The 24317-nt window shown below is 46.2% G+C and overlaps 1 protein-coding gene across 8 annotated transcripts in view; it reads right to left on the reverse strand.

Annotated features, from left to right (window-relative positions):
* Nucleotides 1-246: 246 nt before the first annotated feature.
* Nucleotides 247-24317, reverse strand: part of Ppp4r1 (protein phosphatase 4 regulatory subunit 1) — a 47445-nt gene continuing 23374 nt past the window's right edge. For all 8 annotated transcript variants that reach the window (XM_040752930.1, XM_040752927.1, XM_040752925.1 and 5 more), the window contains 13 exons: nucleotides 24083-24148; nucleotides 23084-23242; nucleotides 21773-21900; nucleotides 17344-17852; nucleotides 11790-11962; nucleotides 10318-10413; nucleotides 8185-8370; nucleotides 6865-7026; nucleotides 5373-5473; nucleotides 3477-3597; nucleotides 3257-3391; nucleotides 2406-2547; nucleotides 247-1332 (listed from right to left, as the gene is read on the reverse strand). In XM_040752930.1, coding sequence (XP_040608864.1) covers nucleotides 1169-1332; nucleotides 2406-2547; nucleotides 3257-3391; nucleotides 3477-3597; nucleotides 5373-5473; nucleotides 6865-7026; nucleotides 8185-8370; nucleotides 10318-10413; nucleotides 11790-11962; nucleotides 17344-17852; nucleotides 21773-21900; nucleotides 23084-23242; nucleotides 24083-24148 — 2142 coding nt within the window. In that variant the 3' untranslated portion in view covers nucleotides 247-1168. The remainder of the gene's footprint in view (nucleotides 1333-2405; nucleotides 2548-3256; nucleotides 3392-3476; nucleotides 3598-5372; nucleotides 5474-6864; nucleotides 7027-8184; nucleotides 8371-10317; nucleotides 10414-11789; nucleotides 11963-17343; nucleotides 17853-21772; nucleotides 21901-23083; nucleotides 23243-24082; nucleotides 24149-24317) is intronic.

Below are 24317 nucleotides of genomic sequence, written 5' to 3' on the forward strand. Positions count from 1 at the left end.
GGACGACGGGGATGCATACTAGGAGCAGCTAGGATTTGATCGCAGCACTCAGTGTCTTCGCACGGCCTCATGCAATTGCACAACCCTGTCCCCATCCTACAGACGAGGAGGCCGAGACTGGAGACCTGTCTGTATTTCAGGAGCTGCACGGTAAGGTTGCTCATCAGGGCAACCTGGTCTGAGGCTGTGTGCCAAGAGGAGGACTGACTGCCGGACACCTGGCACATTCCAAAGAGACTACTGAGCTAGGTAAAGACAAATGTTTTAATCTTCCCCCATCTTATGCTAAGTGATACAGGTCACATATTACATTTATTTGTAGACATTTAGAAAACAAGGTGGGCGGTCTCTTTATAGACCCTATTAACAAATTTTATTTGGAACTTGTACGACACCAGTTCTAACCGCATGATTAAGGCTGCACGCCCAGAGTGGTCGCAGGTCTGTGCAGCGTGCGTGGGGACGAAAAGGCTGCACTCAGAGCTGACCATGATCAAGTTAAAACACCTGACAATATCTGTGCTAAGAAATTTCCTTCAGGTCATGACCAGCATGAAAAAAATCAGGAGAGAGATTCTGTAAATGTGCAGCAATGTGCTGCACTAGGAGTCAAAAATCAGATCTATTTAGTGTTAACATCAAGCCCTTAGGAGAAAAAAAATCTCCTTTGTCATTTACATATGCCAAGAACTATTCACACTTAGGGCTGGGCAGGGCAGCCAAAGGGCGGAGCAGGCTCGCACCTGTGAGGAATGCTTAGGCTAACACTGAAGGTCTTTCCCGTCCATGCACATCCACCTTCTGGCCTCGAGAATCTCTTATCAGCCATCAAATAAAACCAGGAGAAAGCAATGCAGGTCTCTGGGAACCTCATCCTTTCCCAAGGGAAACTGCTCTGCCAATTCAAGTCATTCAGTCAGGAAGATGAAGTAACAAGTTAAGGCTTTGGTGACATTATAATCCTCTGAGAAATTACTTTCCCTTAAGTCAAGATAAGATAATAGTGTTTACTGTACTTTCTCTTGACTCTTAAAACCACTGGTATTGGGAGTAGGCCACTTGCACCTGCGGATGAGACGGCAGGAGGAGGTCCCCACAGCTGTCCCACATGGTGCAGGGCAGTCAGCCTGGCTCTGCTGGAAGCAGGAAGGACACCTGATTCCGGGGTTCAGTATGTGGAGGAGGCTGTACTCATGGCATCTTCAGACACTTTGGTACTGGACGGGTGAGTGCTTGCGAAGTACTTGACGTCACTGTCTCGATCCATCTGCAGGGCCATGATGGTCTGCTCCACGGCCTCTTGATGACAGCTGGCAGAGGCCAAGAAGTACTCTGCAGATGACACGTGCAGTACGCAAGGTTAATCTTGGCATTGCCGAGCAAGCATCATCCAGTCACTACAGAAAGCTCACTGTCCAGTAAACACAGCTCTGCAGTGTATGTACACTCTTACTGGGGAGGAAGCACCAACTTTATGTAGCATTTGGAGAAGGCAGTCACAGTACCCAAACCAACAAAACAAATCCTACAGGGTGCCTGCCAGCCAAGTGGCACAGGGCAGGCACGTGTGGAGGTCAGGGCTGGTGCTCGCTCGCGCCATGCGGGTCTTCAGGCAGCAAACGTCAACTGCAGAGGCAGTCTGGCTGCTTCCCATTGTTGGGATTACTAAAGTGCGTGCGTGCGTGCGTGCGTGCGTGTGTGTGTGTGTGTGTGTGTGCGTGCGTGCGTGTGTGTGTACTTGGGGCTGCATGACTGCATGCCACCCCTTGCATTTTGAAACAGGTTCTCTTACTGAACCTTAAGCTTGTCAACTTAGCTAGACTGGACAGCCAGTGACTCCCAGGATCTGCCTGCCCTTGCCTGGAGAACTGGGGCACCTGCCCACACCCCACTATTCCATACAGGGTCTTGGGATCAAAAGCAGATCCTCACACCTGCAGAGCAAAACAGACTGAGCCTTTCCCCAAACACCATTATTACCAAACCTTTAAGACTACTAAGTTTTAAGTTACAAAAGTACAGTGTGCCCAGGATAAAAGAAATGTCTACCCCAAACACCAGTATCTTTTTTTCTTTTTTCTTTTTCTTTTTTTTATTCTTTTTTTGGTTTTTCGAGACAGGGTTCCTCTGTATTGTTTTGAAGGCTGTCCTGGAACTCATTCTGTAGACCAGGCTGGTCTCGAACTCACAGAGATCCGCCTGCCTCTGTCTCCCGAGTGCTGGGATTTAAAGGCGTGTGCCACCAACGACCGGTCAAACACCAGTATCTTAATTAAAAGACCTCTTAGTGTTCTGTACACTTGAGAAAATGACCATGAACTGATCTTCCTGCCAGATTCTTTACTGCTCAGGTGTGATCCAGGAACCTGCTTCCTGCCCACATGCATCCTGTCACCGGCACCTACCTTTCTCCAGTAGTGTCTGGCGCAGTGTTTTTGCGAGCAGCACTCTGACATTTGGAACCCTGTCGTTTGCCAAGGTCAGCAGATGAGGCATCAGGTGCAGAGCGAACTGGTCCATGGGGAGGCAGTCATCTTCAATGACAGTCTGATGGAGAGAAGCAGGCCTCAGCCGCTGGGCCAGTGTGCAAACATCACACAGGACAACCCTGAGTGACAGCTTAAGTGGGTTAGATTTTAATGTCCATGCTTAGACCAGAATTCCAGGTGCATGGAAACTCAAAACCCAAACCAAGCAACACGTGTCTATTGTACATTGTACATGCTAGGTAAAATGTTATCTCATGCTTCAGTAAGTTTATCATGTTCCAATCAGGGTAAACAGGTGGTGTCTACTCGGATGCTGCCCCCTGCCTGCCCTTGGTGTTGGTAAAAGCAGTCAGAACCTTTTGAGTTTAGGGCTTCTCACCGGTCTGACTTTATGTCCCTCAGCCACTCTCCCCCATTCCCTTTAGGCCGTTAGGAATTCATGATCCCTCTGCATCCACTTCTCAAGTGCTGAGCTCACAGATGTGTGCCATGCAGCATGCTCGGCTTCAGGTGCAGTTTTAAACTGCAGAGACCAAGGACAGCCAGTCCATACCTTTATCTCCAAGCTGCCTGGTGGTGTGCACTGTGATGTGTGTATAGTGTTGTGGCACATGTGGGTGTGCTGGCCGGCTGAATGAACCGGACAGATCCTGACCTGGAGAAGCATGCAACCTCATGACAGCCAGTGACCCCAGTGCCTATGGTCAGGGAGGCCGTCTGAGAGCTGGGCCAGGGAGATGTGAGTAGGTGTGCCCGGCCTCTCTTACCTGGCAGACAAAGACAAAGGCTTGCCGGCCAGACCATTTCGGACACCTGCCGAAATTCTCTACCAGCTCATTGATGAGATCTACTCCAAATGTTGGGGGTGTTGCTGTGTGGAGTTTCTTCACCATTTCACTGACCTAAAGGAAGCAGAAGGTAAGGCTGGCTCCCATCAGTCCTGTGACTGGACAGCAATGAGGGAAAGGCCAACAAGCTCAAACATACCAATTTGTAGGAAATCCAACGGACTGAAGAAACCTTGTCTGCACACAGATTCAAAGCAATGGGACGCAAGTAATCATAAACATCTCTGGGACTATACAATTCTAGAAGTAAAATCAGCTGTCTACAAAGATATAAATGACAAACGCAATTAAAATTCAACCAGGCTTTAAAAATAAGACAACAGGTAAACTGTGTGGTAACTTTGTAATACTGGACACCAAGTTCTTATGATCAAGTAAGTAGGCCTCTGTGCCAAGTGACCTCTACACCTCCTGGAATACATGGAAGGGGACATCCTCACCAGTGAGGTCAGGGCCTGAGGATGGGGTGGGGTGGGGCGGGCCCCGTGGGGACAGCAGCACTGGATCATTTCCCCTTCCTGCCGCCAGCGTCACACGCCAGACGGACAGGCGCCTTGTTTACATCACCCGGCGTCAGGTATTTTGTTACAGCCATCAGCCGACTAAAAGCATTTGGGAATGGAGTCAGAGCAAAGCATTTCCTTGACTGGAACGTCACGCATGGTTTTCCTATGGCATTGGTTTGGAACAGTGATTACCAACCCTTTCACAAGGTCACCTAAGACTGTCCTGCATATCAGATACTTACATCACAATTCATAACAGTAGAAAGTTACAGCTCTGAAGTAGCAGTCAAGGTGATTTTATAGTTGGGGAACTATAATAGGGACCAAAGCATTAGGAAGGTTGAGAACCACTGTGCTAGAAGGTTCTGAGACTACACACACAAAGACACAAATGAGCCGGGTGGAGGGCTGAAGCACATAGCCACCATACGGGCCAGGACAGGACTCCGTCAGTCTTCCAGGCACTGGCTGTGGTCAACAGGATTTAGAAGTCCTCTCCTGACATTAATTCCCACAGAGGCAAGCCCCAAGGGGACACAAAGTGTCATCTCAGGGGATAGAGTAGGCCAAGCAATGTGAGAAAACCCAGTTCAACTTGCAGCCAGTGACCAGACAGCTCACAACCACTGTGACCCCAGTTGGCACACGTGGTGCGGAGATAACACATGAAGACAAACCCTGACATATATAACATTCGATATTGAAGCTAACGGCCTCCTTCTGATACCAGGAAACATCCGACTGCTGGACACCTGCACGAGATTGAGGCTGGGTGCCAGCGGAGAGGACGGCCTCTAAGAGCCCAGATGCCAAAGGTCTGCCAGAGAGACGCAGGCAGGACCAGGAGGAGAGGCTGTGCACCAGGACAGGGACAGCAGGGAGCTGGGGACGGAACAGGAGATAGCTGGCACTCCAGCCCATTCTCAGCAAAGACAATGTGATGGGGAAGTCCTGTGTATATGTCAATAAAGCATTGTTGGCCAATAGGGAAGCAAGATAGGTGGGACTAGGAGTCCAGGAGGACTCTGGGTAGGAGAAACAGAGAGTCAAGATATAACTGCCACAGGGATAAGAAGCCCGGAAATTTCTCCGGTAAGAGAAATACTTAGATTAGCAATTATGGGATAAATACTTAAGTCAGAGCTAGCCAGTAAGAAACAAGCAAGGCCAACAGCTTCATAATTAATACAGCGTCTGTTTGTTATTTGGGGACTACAACGCAGCAGAGCCCAGGTGACTGGGGGGAGGAGAGGGGAACCAAAGCGGCTGGCAAGGAAAAGTCTTCTCTCTACAACAATGCTGCTCGGAGTGACAGCGACAGGCTCCGGGATGAGTGGTCGCAGTGGGTGTATTAATTAATACCCAGCTCCATGGGAGCCAGGGCAGCGAGACAGGAGTGATGGGGAACCATGACCGCACACAACCTAAGACAAGCTCGCAGGTGCCCGAGGCCAGGAAGACCGTGAAAAGGGAAGCTGAGATAAGCCTACCCCTGAAGACAACGTCAATAGGGTTGGGTTAGAACTTACTCTGCCAGTTCAGCACGAAAGCGCCAATTCCTACTGTTATCTGTCACCAAAAACTCCTGGAGTTGATATAGGTACTCTCTCCTCTTATCAATGTGAAGAAGCTGCAGTAACAAAAGGGAACATTGTTATTAACTAGGATGAGGCACAGACATTGTTTCTTTTATTGGATGAAAGCAGACTGAATAACATGGTGGTTCCCTTGGAGAAGCGATGTGCTCCCACAAACAGGCTAGTGCTCTGTGCTCTGTTTCTTGAGACAATGTCTTTCACCCAACCTGCCTTCTTGGCTAGCCTGGCTGCCCATTTCCATCATGGGGTTACAGATGTATATGGCTTGGGATTTGAACTGAGGCCTTTTGCTTTTACAGCAAGTGCAACAGCCACCTCCCCAGCCCTTGTATTAAAGTGGGTCTTAGGGGCTGGAGAGAAGATGGCTCAGTAGTTAGGGGCACTTAGGGCTCTGGACAAGGTCCTACGCTCTGTTTCCAGCAGCCACATGATGGTAACTGCTTCTGACCACCTTAGACTCTACACATGTGTGCAGGGCGCACACACACACACCAGACTCCTCTGTGGCTGCAGCAATAACATACTGGGAATAAGACATCCACAGAACTCAAAGATACCATGACTTTCACACCCCCTACGGCTAGATGCCTCTTCCTGTCCCCCCTGCGGTGTCTCCCCGATACTGGGGCCGGAGATAAAACCACCAGCCAGGAGGGTGAGAAGTCTGGAAAGAATGGTATGTAGATGGATGGCAGAAGTCCTTAAAAAGGGAAGCTCTTTTTTCTTGGAGAGACTTCTCCTGAGAGCTCTCTCCTAAGCGGACTGGGGTCTCCTCCTAAGCTGACTTGGGAAGCATAAAGTTTTCTTAAAGCAACCGACCGGTCTCTGTGTCATCTATCCGGACCACCTCGCTACATTCTCGGATGCAGGCCGCACAGCAGGTGCGACAATTGGAGGTCCCACCGAGATTGTGAAAGCAAGGTAAGTGAGCGAGCCCTTATCTGAGCCCTATCAAGAGCTTTAAAGCACTAAATTGTTTTCAGTAAACATTACACAGCTGCCTGCTCCCAGGCCGAAGGGGAAGTGGGTTTCTGCTCAAGGTCTGGTGTCCCCACACTCTAACTCAAAGTGGCTATATTTCTTTAGTAAGAAACAGAAACAGCCAGGTGGTGGTGGCGCATACCTTTAGTTTTAGCACTCGGGAGGCTGAAACAGGCAAATATCTGAGTTCCAGGCCAGCCTGGTCTACAAAGTGAGCTCCTGGACAGCCAGGGCTACACAGAGAAAACCTGTCTCAAAAAAAACAAAACAAAAACAACAACACACACACACAAAAAAAATACTGCTAGTACTAGCGTGCACACTTGCATGTGCGAGCACGCGCGCGCGCGCGCGCACACACACACACACACACACACACACAGGAATTTAGGCTTAGAGGAGTCTTTTAGTACATTTTTATGCAAAAGGATTTAAGAGTTACCTTCAGGAAATCATGCAAGTGTTTCAGAACACCTATCCTGACTTCATCTAGATCTTTTAAAAATCCATTAAAAATTGGAACCAGATCTGCAGCTGTCAACTGATCTCCAAGAATAACCGCAAGCTCATGGATGGAGAATGCTAAAGTTCTTCGAACTTTCCACTGTGGAAATAAAAACTGGATTAGCAATTTATATACAAAGTGCTTTGTACTTTAAATGTTATTAATCTCAAAAAATTACATCAGGGCCAGTGAGATGGCTTGGCAGGCGGATATGCTCGCTCACAGAAAGAACCTGTGTGACGCGGGGCCCACAGCTGGCAGGGAGCTCAATCCAGAGTGCCCTCAACCTACACACGCAGGCGCGCACATGTGTGCACAGGCGAGCGTGCGCGCAGACACAGGCATGGCACACACATGCACAGGTACACTTAGAAAAAATTACATCACGCCTTTAGCCCCAGCACTCAGGAGGCAGAGGCAGGTGATCTTGGATAAAACCCAACACTCGTTTGTGCACAACTGGCAATGTAAGAAATCCAGGAACAAAACAGGCGCACGGACACGGTAACCCTGCTCACTCTAGCTCACCATATGCCCTGTGGTGGACGGGAACAGAAAGAAAAGGCCATGTAGGGGCTCCCCAGAGTTCTGCAGCACAGAAACTGAAAACTGCTGATGGCAGGAGTCACGTGGTGGAAACCGATTCCCTGCCCAGAGCCGTGCGGGAGAAGCCTGAAGGGCCTGTGTCATGGGCAGGGTCTCCTGTGCTGCTGAGGCAGCGCACTTGTGTCTTGAACGGGCATAACCACTGCATGTATTACCTGTGGAAACCAGGCCTAACAGCTGTTTCTCTACAAGAAATAGTGACTGCACTGAAAGAACGGGGTTTTGTACTGGCTTCTTGGTTTTGGTTTGTTTCTTGGGGTGGGTAGAGAGCAATCGGGTCAGATTTTGGCACATGGAAATCAGACTGACCTAGAAGAGATTAAGTCAAAGCCTAGAAAGAGAAACAGAAGTCCACACACAATCCCCTAGGTCAAGGGTTTACCCATGTGCTCTGGGGATGCGCGCACTTCAATGCTCTGGGGTCCAGTCTACGGTTCTATCGGTGTGGAAAATCACGTTAGTGCAAAACCCAAAGCAGCCTAGAGCAGGGGTTTCAGCGGCGAGGAGCCATCTTCTAGTCTCAAGAAGGAATCTACTATACAGGAGACGACACGTCTGCCTGGAGGAGAGCTCACACTGCTTTCAGTCTCGGCGCTTCTGTGACATCAGGCACAGGCTAGGGCAGAGTTCTTGAGACTCGCACTCACTCACCTGCATGTCCGACGCCAGGGTCTCATACGTCTCTCTCAAGCAGTGCCAGTTCTGCCTGCCCAGAGTCAGGGCCACGCCCGGCAGACTGTACGCACAGTGCTTGGCGATCTCGGTGTCAACCGTCTGTGCTCGAGAGGGGTCGGTCATTGACAAGTACTGGTCTAGTAACGCCTGTGGTACAACATCCTAACCAAGAGAGAGAAAGGACATCGTCACATTTAGATACATTTCCTGCAGATTAGACATCAATGTGACAAATTAACTTTAAAATACATCAGTATTCATGTCAAAAATGGAAAAGCCTCGTGGCTGAGAAGAAGAACTGCGATGGCTGAGCGGCCCTGGTGTGAACACGACAACCCGGGCTGAGACCCCGGCACCCATCGAGCCGGGCATGGAGGGCGAGGAGGTGGAGGGGTCCTGGGGCTTGCCACCAACTAGTCCAGCCAGATTGGTGAACTTCAGGCTCAGCAAAAGACCTTCTCTCAAAAAATAAGGCTGGGGGGCTGGCGAGATGGCCCAGTGGTTGGAAGCACGCGTTGCTCTTGTAGAGGACCCGGGTTCAGATCCCAGCACCCACATGGTGTCTCACAAACACCTGTAACTTCAGCTTCCGGGACCCAGTGTCCTCTTCTAGCCTCCAAGGGGACCAGGCACACATGTGGTGCACACATGTACATGCAGGCAAGATGCCACACATACAAAATGATGAAACCAAAGCAGAGGCTGGGGATGACTGAAGTAGACACAATGCCAACCTGTGGCTTCCACACGTCACAGACATGTAAGCAAATGTACATATGTATGCTCACATACACATAGAAAATAAAGCAGCTTAAAACAGGTTAAAGGCCAGAATGAATTACTAAGTTGAAAAGATACATTACAAGCAAGGCTGTGGCAGTTGCCTTTGAGCAGCTGACATGATCACATGATTACTGACATGTTTCCCAGCACGGGCATGTCGGTGTGTGCCTGTAATCCCAGAACTCGGGAGGCCAGGGCATGAGGATCAATTTGGAAGCCAGTCTGCAGTACATATATATATACCAGAATATGTCCAAACAAAGGAAAAAAAAAAAGGCTAAAGCCTTTTTAAATTTAAATTTAAAAACCTACTGGAACCGGGCACGGCTATGTGGGTCTTTAATCCCAGCACTCAAGAGGCAGAGGCAGGCAGATCTGAGTTTGAGGCCAGTCAGAGCTACACAGTGAGACCCTGTCTCAAGAAAACACACTAAAGCCACATCCCTTCTACAGAAATTTAAAAAAAAATCCAGAGTGTAAACATATTTTCCCTTTTAACTCTGCTGCATGTACTCATAAGAAATTTACTACTAAAAATGAGGTGATCTACGTGAGACTTTAAAATATTTTTACAATATAGGTGAAGTTTCAAGACAGGATGCATAATGATTCTATTTTAATTAAATAAGAAACACAAGACCACGTACTGTTTGACCCAAGAGTCTACTTACAGTAACTCCTCCCAGAGACAAACAACACACAGATATTACAACAGAGAGCACTGGGGTCTGTAATCCGCGGGCCCACAGGCACCTGTGGGGATGAGCCTGGGCCACAGCTGTCAGGCCTAAGAGGCTCCAACCTGCTCACGGGAAGACTGCTACGGTACATTTCCACTAAGGAAGTGAAGGACAAGGTAAGACATAACCTGTATTTACAAGTCTGTGCAGCCTGGCTGCACCATAAATATGAGGATAGCCTGGACTATCTGTGAGACCCCGACGGAAAACAAACAAGGCAAAATCTCTAAAACTGGAATGCAACTTAGCATCCATGATATTTTATATTGGCTTTGGGAAAATTTTTACATTTGAATCTCCTAAATCGAGCTATATACTGTGTAATCCTTGCAACTCAGACCCGAGGAAATCACTAAGGAGCATGAGATGACTGGGTTTAGCTCCAAAGATAAAAAACGGGCACCCCGTTGTTTACATACACATGCGCACCAGGACTTAGCAGAGCCATGTGCTCTGTGTGAGCTCTGCTCGTCACACGGGATGAACTGAGTTTTTCAGCCATTACAAAGGTTGGACTGACTGGGTCAGAGGCAGGCTTTGGAGGAGGATAAAGAATTCAAGACAGTGTCACACGTCTGCCAGTCACCTGTACTTTCGATCTCCTCTCTTCATCAGGGCTGAAGCTGTCGCTGGTAGTCACATCTGCAGCTCCACGGACACAGTGAGGGGTGGCATCCATACTCTGTTGAAAGAAAAATCTACTTCAAGAGGTGCCTCCCGGAAATGCTCCCCTTATTAACCTCTCTCACTGGGCTACTCAGCCTGACAACTGTCAAAAGACACAGACAGAGAATTCTTTAGGATTTCAGGGTTTATAAACATGCTCAAGGCCTCCTAAGAAGTCCTGTGCTTTAAACCAAGCTTGTGGACTGGCTGTTAAGTGTACAGACTGCGTTTCAGGGAAATGAGGGATGGCTCAATGGTGAAGAGTGCTTGTTCTTACAGAGGGGCTGGGCTCAGTCTCAAGCACCCCACATGCTGACTCACAACCCTCTCTAACGCCAGTTCTAGGAGATCCAGTGCTGTCTTCTGACCTGTGTGGGCACCAGGCAGGCACACGGCACACATACAAGCAGGCAGAACACATCAGCTCATTTATAAATATCGGGAGGGCAGGGCACGTCCACTCAACTCTCTTAGAGGCCAGTGGTGTCATGTAGTTTTTCTAGGATTCCTATTCATGGTTTGTAACAACCAGTTTTACAAGTAACTGCTTTTAACAGCCACACTCCTGTACAAACATACACAAAATCTGCTCTACGCCGCAACTGTACCATGGCAGTCAAATCTCCGCTATGACCGGGTTTCTCTCCAAAGCACAAGAATTGTACTTATTTCTAACTGCAACAGATGCCAACAACAAAACCAGAAATGCACTAATGTGCTAAAAACAACCCCTTGCCTCCCACTGTGTGACTCTTCCCTAGGGCTGTCACTTAAGCCGCTAGAGCTGCACACTGCATTCTGCAGTGAGTGGCGGCTCCTTCCTTCTCAGTGTCTATACACAGGAGAAGGAGACAGATGCCATGTGACTCTGGCTCCAGGGAAAGCGGCAGGAAACCAGGGCGGGATCGTGTGGGCAGCTCCATGGATGCAGCAAAGACAGTTCTGGTAGCAGTACCCACCCTCACACTCGAGTCCAGACAATGCCACAGCCCTCCGCAGCATGGCTCAAGTCCCGATCTTCTGCTCAGAGTACTGCGTTGCTTGCTGCAGTGAAATGGTCCGATCAGAAACAAAGCGCCTCTCCAAAAAGAAAAGGGAAGAGTTAATTATTCTTGATAAAGGGCTTTGTTTCCAGTAAGACTATTTCACTGCAGTGAGCTACGTTACCACCCACTAATCTAAAATGGTCACACAGACAGGACTGAGATCGACCTTTCTGAGCCTTTAGCATGTCACTGACGTAGCAAGGACACGATGTGGTGACAATAATTATTTTTACTTGATGCGAAAGGAAAAGCTAGAAAAATGAACAACAAAGCAGAACTCACTAACTAGAGAGCTGGTCATGGCTGTCCCCACACGTCACTTGGTAAACACTACTGAACTCGTTACCTCCTCAATAGCGCTGACTAACGGCCCACGAGCGTCTTGGTCCAGGCTACAGTCTGGCAGCTCACTGACACCCAGGTCATCTTGCAGCTCAGTCCGATGCTCTACGCCGCTGGCCTCCTCACGAGCATCCAGGCTGGAAGCGCGCAGTGCAGCCGACAGGACTTCCACCTGTGCTGTGGACAAAGGAGACCGTGAGCGGGACAGCGACAGCTGCCAGGTGTCTTCTGGATGATCTTCTGTCGTAAGCACAATGTGTGTTTCTGACACTGTGGCCAGGTCAGTCCTTCAAGAGAGCAAGCGGGGACCTGCGAAGCATCATGCTGTCCGACTGCGGAGGTCGCCACAGGGCTCGGTCTCAGTCGCTACACATCAAGTTGACCAGCCCCACTTAGCATCCTATTCTAGAAGAAACCTGCCAACATGAAGTAACGGCAGACACTCAAATGTTTTACCCCAGTTCACCATCCTTTTTGATACCGAAATCACTGGTCAGTTCCAAACACTGGGATCCCAAGAATATTGTCTTAGTTGCCCAGAGCCAAAACAACAATTTACCAAGCACTAGTTACTAATATTGCTTTCCTTATACAGAAAATTCAATAGATATTCTTTTCCCCACCCAATAAATGAGAAATATACAACGTACACACAGAGCTAACATTTATTTTAAGTAGCATTTCCCTTGCACATATAAAATAAGACATTTAAAATTCAATTTTCCTGCTGAAAACAACCTGTTTATATGTGACAGCATTCATAATTCCCGCCGTGGACAGGGCAGACTCTCCTCTCTGGTCAAAGTGCTGTGTCAGAGGATAGGGAAGGGTGTCGTGACACGGTCACCCAGACATGGATGGCTAGTGTAACTGTCAACACGGCGGGACCCCGAACATTCCATCATGGACAGAATGGTGCTCACGAGACCACGCCTCTCCTGAGGAACTGTTGAGGTAGCTGTGGCCACTGGGATGAGGTGGGAAGGCAGGGTATCGAGGGAAAGGAAGACAGGGCACACTTGGGAAGCAGGCTCTGTGTAAGGGACCCAGGAAGGTGGCGAGTCTTACGGCGGAATGCTTCACTTGTGAGTGCAGCTGTCCAGGGCTCACTAGCCCACTCGTTCTTCCTCAACCTATATTTCTACAGGGGAGGGGGTGTCCTCTAAATGCATTAAAGCACCTGGTCATGGACATACAAGGAACTGTCTGGTGATTTTCATTGTTTTCAGAAATTCAGCTATAATTTGTAAACATAATTACCATCACTTCAGCTCTCTCTGGGGTCTTTCAAGTTTCCAAAGCTGAAGAGAACTGTGCTCAAAGCCGACTATACAGAATACAGTGTGTAAATGTCTCCTGCCACTGACATGAACATGTGGATTGATGCTTGGAAACAAACCATTAACTCGGATTTAGAACATACCTGACACAGGTCACTTGTCTCCAGCAGAGAACCTACTTCCCATCCAGGCAGTCCACCCTGACTGCCGTCCAACAGGCCGTCTCTCGAGAGGGGGTCTTTCTACTCTCTTGGTGTTTCACCCTATAGGATCTGTTCTGGCGACCTTTTCTTGGGAGCCTACCGTATCAACAGCTAACAAAAAGGAATTTTCCTTTTCCTATTGTAGTCTAATCAAAGCAGTTTAAACTTAGGACATTAACGATCGCAGGAGGATCAAGACTGATTGGGCAAAGCTGTCTTGTTCCCAGGACAATCCCTACAGGGTAACAACAGGGAGCATCATGTGCACACACAGACTCCTTACAGTAGCCGGCACGCTGCCCCTCCCTCCGGCCAGTCTCACTATCAACAGTCGTTTAAATCGCAGCCGATAATCCAGCCCGCCTGACCTTTTTTCTAGTCTTGGATCAAGAGTCTGCCTTAAAAAAAAAAAAAAAAAAAAAAAAAAAAAGCCGGGCGGTGGTGGCGCAGGCCTTTAATCCCAGCACTCGGGAGGCTCTGTGGGTTCGAGGCCAGGCTGGACGACAGCCTCCAAAACAATACAGAGAAACCCTGTCTCGTAAAAACAAAAAACAAAAAAACAAAAAAACAAAAAAACCTTTACTGACAAAGTAAAGGGGACGACTACTCTATGACACACCACTGTAGAAAAGAAAGAAATCAGGTTGGTGGTGGCCAGCCTGATCTACAGAGTCAGTTCCAGGATAACCAAGGTTACACAGAGAAACCCTGTCTAAAAAAACCAGGAAACAGCTGGGCGGTGGTGGCGCACACCTTTAATCCCAGCACGTGGGAGGCAGGGGCAGGCCGAGCTCTGTGAATTTGAGGCCAGCCTGGTCTACAGAGTGAGCTCCAGGACAGTCTCCAAAGCTACAGACAAGTCCTGTCTCAAACAAAATCAACAACAGCAAAAATGCAGGAAAAAGGAGCCCCAAATTAATAAATTAATGAACAGTTCTAAAATTCAAAACATTTTATAACACAATATAAAGCAGTTACTTAAATAAGCTGATAAACAAATATGCTTCTCAGATTTCCATAAAACCTAAAAGTAATGTGTGACAAATTTAAATTGTTCTAGGTGTTACAGTTGAATTATAAATACAATCAGTTAAATTACAATATTTATATTGTGTTTATATATGTATATATAAATACAGTATTTACAATGAAATCTCTTAACTACAATGTAATTTTAAGTCAAATAGTATATTAGCCATCTTGACAAACATATTAAGAAACTTAAAATGTGTCTACCATTTATTGAAAAAATTGAAACTACATCAGTTTGGTCTACAGAGTGAGTTCCAGGACAGTTAAAAACCCTGTCTCCAAAACAAAAATAAAGTGAGAGTTACTGAAGTTAGATGAACTTAATAAAACTTAGGTTGATTAGTAAAATTAAAACAGCTGGGTGATGGTGGTGGCGCACACCTTTAGTCCCAGCACTTGGGAGGCAGAGGCAGGGAGATCTCTGTGAGTTCAAGGTCAGCCTGGCCTACAGAGTGCGTTTTACAAAGGACTGTTTTACAAAGAGACCTGCCTCAAAAAAACCAAAAAATAAGGTAAAATAAAACATAAAGCTGGGAGCTGGAGAGATGGATCAGCTGTTAAGAGCACTGGCTGCTTTTCCAGAGGACCTGAGTCCAATTTCCAGCACCCAGGCAGTGTTTCACAGCCATACTGGGATCTGATGCCCTCTTCTGGTGTGCAGGCAGACATACAGGCAGAGTACTCATACACATCAAATAAGGAAGAAAATCTTTAGAAGTTAAACACTTGGATATCACTGGCTGTGGACAGGCCTCCTAGTTTCTTCTCCTCTGGGGTTGAGGAGAAGGGAAACTAGGCGCAAGGCTGTGCGGAGAATTCTGGTTATCAACCTCAGAACTGCTCTATCCCTGAGCTGTCTTAAGATGCAGCAAGACGGAGGGATGTTGTCCACCTCGACTGTAGCCCCAGTCACTGGGCTGTTTCTCAGATCTCACAGAACCGTTCACTCCCAAGGGCGGAGACTTACTGATATGAACTATATCCCAGTGAGTCTTGAAGACTCAGGTCAGAACTAGAAATGTTATGCAAGATAAGCCAGACTCAGACAAATATAGTATGCTCTGACATCTGTGGGACCTAGATTCTCTCTCTCTCTCTCTCTCTCTCTCTCTCTCTCTCTCTCTCTCTCTCTCTCTCTCTCTCTCTCTCTCTCTCTCTCTCTCTCTCTCTCTCACACACACACACACACACTTTAAATTAAAGTCACACTGAAACAATATCAATGATCAAAGATGTAATAAAATGTAATTCTTTGCAGGTATAAGATGACAACAGGAAATATTTACCCATCACAGTGAATGTCGGACAGGTTTCATCTGGGTGTGCTGTCTTGGGCTAGAAACCCTGCTCTCAGGGGGAGGGGGTGGAAAGACAGCTGCAAGCTTGAGGCTAACCTGGGCTACAGAATGAGCTCCTATCTTTCTCCACAACGAAATCAAAACAAAGGCTTTTGTTTAAAAGAATTACTTAAGATTTTTACTTTATTTGCATCAAAAAGGGAGTTTCTCAATACTGAGCAAACTAATAGCTTAGAAATTTTAGTTTTTGGGACAAACAAGGGGGAAAAAAATCCAAAAAGTGGTGCTGGATCTGAAGATTTGCAATTACAGGCTTTTACAATGTTTGTTCTCCCTGACCGGCCTAGAACTCACAGATCTGCTGCTGGGATTAAAGGTGTGTGCCATCCTGCGTATACTTCAAAAGATTCCAGGGAATGGCCACGGAATCCCAGGGGCAGGGAAGCACCCCCGACTGTGGACTGTGTCTGCCTTCTCAGCGCCAGCAGGCAGAACAAGGAGGAATCTGTAGCACCCCATTCGCCACTCTCAGGGACTTAATACACTGTCCACCTGAAATGAGGCCATGTTTTATTTAGAACCGAACCACCATTAAAACTGTTGTTCACAATGGAGGCCATGCGTGTTTAATCCCCAAGACCAAACAGAACACAAAACTGAAAAAACAAATCATTCTTGTAAAATTCTACAGCTCCTAAAACAACATACATGTGGGAAAACAGAAATCTATGCCCACCATATATAGGTCTTCCTTTAAAATCAGACCCAAGCCTGGCAGTGGTCGATCTCTGTGTGTGAATTTGAGGGCAGCCTGGTCTACACAGTGAGTTCCAGGACAGCCACGGCTACAGAAAAAAAAACCCTGTCTCAAAAAATTTTGTAAAAATATTATATATATGGTAAATGTGAGACACTGAACACTGCAAAAAGTGATTTCTCAATTAACACATCTCTACAATAAACAAGAGAGAGGAACACATCTTAAACATCATTTCCTACAAATTGCATCAGTGATCTCTTCTTAAAATGAATTTTTAAAAATATCTTAATAGTCAGGTATTTTTATTTTTTAAATATTTTAGATTTATTACTTTTAAAGTTCCAATCCCCTCCCTTCTCTCCTCCTGTTACCCCCACTCTCCTCTCCCTCCCCATCTGCTCCTCGGAGAGGGTACGGCCTCCCCTTAGGAAGTCTACTAAGTCTGTCCTGTCACCTTGTTGAGGCAGGACCAAGGCATCTCTCCACCCACACACCCTTGTGTCTAGGCTGAGTAAGGTATCTCTCTGTATAGAATGGGCTCCACTAAGTCGGTTTGTGCATTAGAGTTAGATCTTGGACCCACTGCCAGTGGCCTCGTATATTGTCCCAGTCACACCACTGTCACCTGTATTAAGGGAGTCTAGTTCAGTCTTATGCGGGTTCCCCATTTGTCAGGCCAGAATCAGTGATCTCTCACTAGCTCGGGTCAGCTGATTCTGTGGGTTTCCCCGTCATAGTCTTGACTCCTTTGTTCACATTATGGCTCCTCCCTCACTGCGATTGCACTCCAGGAGCTTGACCCACTGGTTAGTTATGGATTTCTACATCTGCTTCCATCGGCTTCTGGAAGAGGGTTCTAGCGTCTCTGGGATTGTGGGTTGTAGGCTGGGTATCTTTTGCTTTATGTCTGGTATCCGCTTGTGAGTGAGCACATTTTTTAAATCACCTTTAGAGTAAAGAAAGAACGTAATGGACTCTCCCATACCTTTAACATCGGGGTCATCCATGTGTGGCTCGAGGTTCTCTATCATTTCTTCTAGTTCCTTCCGGGTAGCCATGGTGATATTAGGAGAGGCTGGCTCAGGGACTCCAGGTGCATCCCCCGTTCTCTCTGGGCTGAGTGTGTCCCCAGAGTCCAGCTGGAGCTCTCTGTCAAGATCTATGGCAGGTAGAGGAGTCCTCCAGAAATGGAAGGAGTTGAACAGTTCCTGATCTAAAGGAGTGCAATCTGGGGAGCTGCTGCCACCCTCTGACCAGAGTGCAGACTTGCAGTTAGCAGGCTTTTTATTCTCATCGCTAGCTGCTTCCTGGTGAGACTCTGAGGACAAAGTACAGAGTGAGGAGCTGTCCTCTGGAACACTTATGTCACCTGCAGAGTTCCCACAAGTCTCGGGGGCACAGTCTTCAAGTGCTCTCTCCAGGCTGGCACTACTGTGCGCAGGAGCATCCTCCCGCCCGGGCTGCTCCTCCTCGGCAGCGTCGTGATCTGTGAGCCTTCGGTTCATTTAGGGAAAGGAAGAGACACGGAAGCACAGAAGTGATTACGGGAAAACAGCGGGAAGTCTGACATACAGCACGCAGACTAGCTAAGTGTCTTACAGGAACTGGATCGGCTCGCTCGCTACATACCGCTTCCCATTGGTTGCTCTGCATTCAGAGACGTAAATGCCTGTCAAACCTGTCTAAACAGTCGTTAACAGCTCGAGAGGAGGACACTTAAGAACCCTGGGATATCAGTAACAGCAAAGTGGACTCTAAGATACATATAAACTTTAAATTATTTATTTGGGGATTATATGCATTGCCACTGTTCAATGACAGTGAAAGCTGAGAATCCAAACTATTTTTTGCTTATAAAATAGGTGTAAGGGAAAAAAAAAACCCTCTTTAGGGCAGTAGAGAAGATACTTATTAACTATTTCATAAAATGTATTAAAATCTACTTAAGTGTAATAAAGTTTGTTTTTTTTTAAATTTCTTCATCTCCCATGCTACTTCAAAAACAGGTTTTTCCAAAAGGAAACCAAGATGTCACGGACAAGGCGAAACAGCACACGCTCCTGGTGAACATCTTACTGGCTGCTGCTATCTGTCACCAAAACTACAGCCTTCAGTTTCACTATTTCTGTCCTCCCATCCTTTATCAATAAGTAGTAATTGGGCGCCCACTAGGACCCAGGAATAAATCAGGCTTCAGGGTTTGGTGTGTAGGGCTAGGTAACGTATCTGCTGTGAAAGGTGAGGACCCAAGTCTGTCTCCCAGCACTGATGCACACCTATAACCCCAGTGCCGGAGAGGGGACAGCTGGCTTGTCAACTTCCAGCTTCAGGGGGAGACCCTGTCTCAACAAACAGGGTGGAAACAACTTAAAGATGCCTGAATTGGCCTCTGGCTTTTACACACGCACGCACGCACGCACACAGGTGAACACACACACACACACCGACCTGTAACCCCAGCCCTTGAAAGGCTGAGGCTGGAGGATCAAGATTTGAAAGCAGCCAGGCCCTACAGCAGCTAAAAACCAAAACAAAAATCCTCACCAAAACCCTGAAAAGTGAATGTACATTGTAGCACCTACTCCTGAGATTATAATTACAGGTAAACAAGCAGTCAACTACAAAAGCAAGTCACCATCATGACAATTACAATGAAGTTGGGAGTGCTGGCTTACACCTTTAGTCCCGAGAGAGGAAGCGAGGGCAGGGGGATCTCTAGTCTACAGAGTGGGTTTCGGGACAGTCAAACTATACAGGAAGATACTGTCTCAAAAATAAACTTCCACCTCATCCCCAAAATGAGGCAGTGAATCCAAGCATCAAGCAGGGGTGGAGGAGGAAGTGACGCAAGGTCTTAGAGATGACAGGACCTACTCTGGAGAAAGAACCAGGAAGTGTTTATGAGGCAGCGGAAGACAAGAAAAACCAGCAGAGAGAGTGAGAACACTACGGTGACTCTGGAGCTAAGAGGGAGGACCAGACGGGGGACCCGATGAAGGTCTTTAGAGGATCATTGCCCCTCAGCCACACACCTGAGCTGACCCTGCGGGCTGTCCGAAGAATGAAGCAACTGTAAACAGCCTATCACACAGGCTATGATTCTGCGGGTAAGGGCATGGAGACAGTGGACATACTGACAAGTATTTTGTTAACAGACAATGCACATGAAATGAACTGCTTCCCAATAGGGAGCAGCAGGCAAAAAAGGCAGGGTGAGCCCAAAGTACAGGGCGCACCCACAACAGAGCAGCCAGAAACAACACAACTGCTTCAACAGATACAGCCAGAAACAACACAACTGCTTCAACAGATACAGCAGTGTCCATTTTGCAAAATTACTTTTGTTCTGATAGGAATCAAATCCAGGGCACATTCTAGGCAAGCGCTCCAAACCTCATTATTTTACTGTAAGTACCGTTCATCAACATCTTCAAAGAAACAAGTACCGGTAGCCTGACAGGTCTGATAAAGACAAGATGTCTATAACTAATAAATCTTTATAAAAATGCTAAGTGACAATAAGGGTTTCAGGACAGATAAAACACTACACACAAAATAAACAGAAGAAAACCCTAGAAGCAAAACTTTACTCCAGGGGCTGGAGAGATGGCTCAGCTATGAAGACTCTTGTTTAGGACATAAGTTTGGGTCTCAGCAGCCACAGCAGGTGGCTTACAACGCGAGCGCGCACACACACACACACACACACGCGCGCACGCGCACACACACACACACACACACGTACACAGAGGTGGGGGGGAGAGAGAGAGAGAGAAACACATACACATCATTAAAAAAGACTAACTACAAGTCCCTTACTTAGTCTGACACCGAGAAATATGAATTCTAGGGAACTGAGAAACCAGAGAACAGAAACCAAATTCTAGTTCAGACTGGGTTTCTCAGCTTTTACACTGGTCTGAAAACATGCCAGTGCTTATATTTAAGGCAAAGCAATTAACCCTCTGGTTCTAAGGTGACAATACCAGACTAGATGTAGAAGTATTGCCCAAACTTTTATTGCATTTAAAACAAGTTCTTCCCTACTCAGGAGTTTCTTTCCTTTACTAAGTCATTAACACAACTCAATGGCAACTGTAGAGTCCAGTGCCACAAATAATATAGACTTGACACCAAGACATGGCTCGTATTACAGTACAAAGTCAACCAAGGCAAACAACTGTCAAATAGCTGTTCTGTAAGCCACATCCCTCCAGCCCTCAAGTGGAGCCCAAAAGACAGCCCAGCAACCGCTCTTACTAACAAGATGTCACCCAAGCACAGCAAGGCATGGCTCGTGCCGTGCTGACGGCATTTTTAGACCACAAGAGCAGAGCCTAGCACTGTGACAGAGAATGAAAGGGTTACTATCTGCATCTACAGGGAATGGTCCGTGCTGTCTTATACACATCCCTATATATTTACACATTCACTAATCAGACCCTTTCCAGATTTAAGACCAAGTTATATGCCATCTATGGTACACTTAAATTGATCATTGAAGATAAATGTAAATAAATGATTATAAAAAAATAAATGTAACCTGAGTTCACAAGGGAAAAGCAGGCGACACCACCCCACCCCACCATTTTTACAACATTCCTTCCAGCAGCTGTTCCCAAAAGCACCAAGCCCGAGCCTGCTAGAAAGACCAAGTCAGAAGCTCTTGTCTTCCTTTACAAAAAAACAGTACCTCAGACGTGTTTGGCAGGACAGTAGGAGAACAGGCAAAAGGGTAAAACAAGGCAGCAGAGGAGAAAGGGAGAACTGCCAAATCAAAACACCAAGAAAGCAAAACCACAGTATCAAGACCTACAGAAGAAAATGGTCATTAGCATCATGGCAAGGGGGCTGTTTGTTTCAAGAACATGTCTGTATGCAGAAGCCTATGCATACTTCCCATGCACTGTTAGACCCAAGCAGTTCTCTAAATATGTAAGTAATAAGTCATAAGAACTAAGTGTCAACTAAAGTTCTTGAATGAGGAAATCTTAAAATAAGACTTCCAACCTTTATTACAAGTTTGATTATCTTTAAGTTATGCTTCTATTTAATAAGCACATTGATTTAGGACCAATTATTAATATTACAATGATGATTTTATAGACAGAGAATCCAAGGTCCACATTAAATTAATAGTCAGAGTGAACTATAAATAAAAGCAAACATATTAAAGCAGGTATTAGAGACAAGGTTTAGAAAGTATTTAATAAATGCATACACCTGCGTGCTGAGCAATAACAGGTTCCTAGGCAGATCATCATTAAATACTCAGAAACTACCAAATCTGTCACTCGTATGTATTTAAAAAGCAACTATAAAACATTTACTAATTAAAGAACATTTGGGTAAAATCGTGAGAGTGCTGTTTGCAAACACTGCGGTGGAATACAAAGCTTTGTTTGACATTATACCTGTTTTTGTCTTCTGCTGCTAAGTCTTCTGAACTTTTGCCCTCGTCTTTAAAGCACTGGCCTGAGCTCGATGGATTGGCAAACGTAGATATGAAAGGCCCCAAAGACTGAAAGGCTGCTTGGCGGACCTGAGGAGAAATAAGGACAAGAAAGCACTAAAAGAAAATGAAACAATGCACAGTCAGCGACGACTCTGCACACACCAAAGCACAGGATAATAAATAGGAAGCCTCGTCAGAGAGCCCTGAATCTTTCTTTCTTTGGGATTTACAAAGCTTTATAGTATTTCTTCTAACTTGGCTGTTCAAACAATAGAAGCCTAAGTGCTACAGACTATAAAACACAGAATACAACCGACCCTTCTCATGAGCTTTGAAACAAGCCAAGTGGAGAGAGCCCAGACTGTCCAACAGAAAGTACACTCAAGTCTTTCAATGAGGAGAAACTGTTAGCTATAAAGAAGACTCTAGATTCAGAGGCTAACACCCCCCTTCTGCCCCAAGGGCACACACCTGGAGTATATACACACAGACAGACACACTTACTCAAGAGTGACAAGGGGTCTCGCCATGTAGCTTTGGCTGGCCTAGAACTAACTATGTAGATCTGGCTGGCCTCTAACTACCTGCCTCTGTCTCTTGAGTACTGAGATGAAAAGATGTAAACCCTCAGAGCCTGGTAAAACCAACATGATTTGTATTTGCAAAAACAAACAAAATAAAACAACAAAAAATTTCCAAGTACCAAAAAGACAACCTTTAATAACCTTCTATTATCTCTATTATCATCTCTTACATAAATGAATCACATATATTGTAAAATCTTTTCTTTTTTGGGGGTGGGGTGGAGTCAGGGTGTTACTGTGTAGCCCTGGCTGCCCTGGAACTCACTCTGTAGACCAGGCTGGCCTCAAATTCAGACAACTATCTGCCTCTGCCTCCCAAGTGCTGGGATTAAATGTGTGTACCATTACCACCTGACATCCTAAAATTATTTTTTAAATTTTAAATCATGGGGTTAAAGAGATGGCTCGGTGGTTAAAAGCATTGACTATTCTTCCAAAGGACCTGGGTTCGGTTCCCAGGACCCACATGGTGGCTCACAACTGCCTCTAACTCCTGTTCCAGGGGATCTGACAGCCCCTTCTGGCATCTATGGGACCCAGACACATAGGTGGTGCACATACACACCCACACCCACACGCAGGAAAACACCCATAGACATAAAAGTAAAAAAAAATATTGAAACAAATTCTTAAAAGCAATCACATTTAGTTTGAAACGGACTCAATGTTTTAGAAATCAATGTTACCCAACGGGAAGGATCACTGATCAAGTTAATGAACAGCGCTGACAACTTCGTCCGCCGGATCTCCTGGCACGTTGCACAGGACACAGCCATGAAGCACTCGGCGCAGGCCTTTCGCACTCCCCAAACGTTATCAGAGCACAGCTGAAAAAACCTGGGCAGCTATGTGAGCACAAACACAAGGTGACCACGTTACCTTCCGTTCTCTGTTTTAAATGCCGGATATTTTAAAAAGTAGAAAATGTATTTAGTGATGGTACTCAGAAAATTTTAATGAATTACGTGCACTTATAGTTCACTCTAAAAGTGGAAAAGCACGAATGCACACACTTGGCATTACCCAAGAGTTTACCCCTGGCTCACTGTGATGAAGGAGCAAATCCTAAGCATAGGAACTTGTGCAGGGAGCACACACGCTACAATGTAACTACTCTGGAGTACACAAGCTACAATGTAACTACTCTGGGGCCACAGACATGCTACAATGTAACTACTCTGGGATACACACATGCTATAATGTAACTACTCTGGGGTGTACAATGCTACAATGTAACTACTCTGGAGTACACACACTACAATGTAACTACTCTGGGGCCACAGACATGCTACAATGTAACTACTCTGGGATACACACAGACACAGACACAGACACAGACACACACACACACGCTCGCTATAATGTAACTACTCTGGGGTACACAATGCTACAATGTAACTACTCAGCTACAAGGTCTAACCGCTAATGTGAGAATCCAAGGAAGACTGAAGACTCAGCAGAGTAAATTGATTTACTGAGTAGAAATGGGGAAGCTCACCATTTCTCACAGTATTTTAATTTTTAATAAACTATCCTTATCAAAACATATTTCAAATGCCACCTTGCAGAAATTTAAAATACTAAGCTTATAACCATCATTCTGGTTTGGAGTCATGGGGCCATGTTAATAAACTCTCTACTACTTTGTAATACAGTGTTTATTCTTTAATATATGTGGCACTTACCAACATTTCCTCTGTAGCTTGCTGGCCAACTACACTGCAAATATCTCCAAAATTGGCAGCACAGACCTGTAACAAAACCATTACTAACATTTCAATATCACATATAGAGTTCCTTAAAAACAATCTACCAAGTTATACTATCAGAGCACCATGTTTTTTTTTTTTTTTTTTTGGTTTTTCGAGACAGGGTTTCTCTGTGGCTTTGGAGGCTGTCCTGGAACTAGCTCTTGTAGAC

This window comes from Mesocricetus auratus, unplaced genomic scaffold (genome assembly GCF_017639785.1).
Source record: "Mesocricetus auratus isolate SY011 unplaced genomic scaffold, BCM_Maur_2.0 Super-Scaffold_100010, whole genome shotgun sequence".
NCBI lineage: Eukaryota > Metazoa > Chordata > Mammalia > Rodentia > Cricetidae > Mesocricetus > Mesocricetus auratus.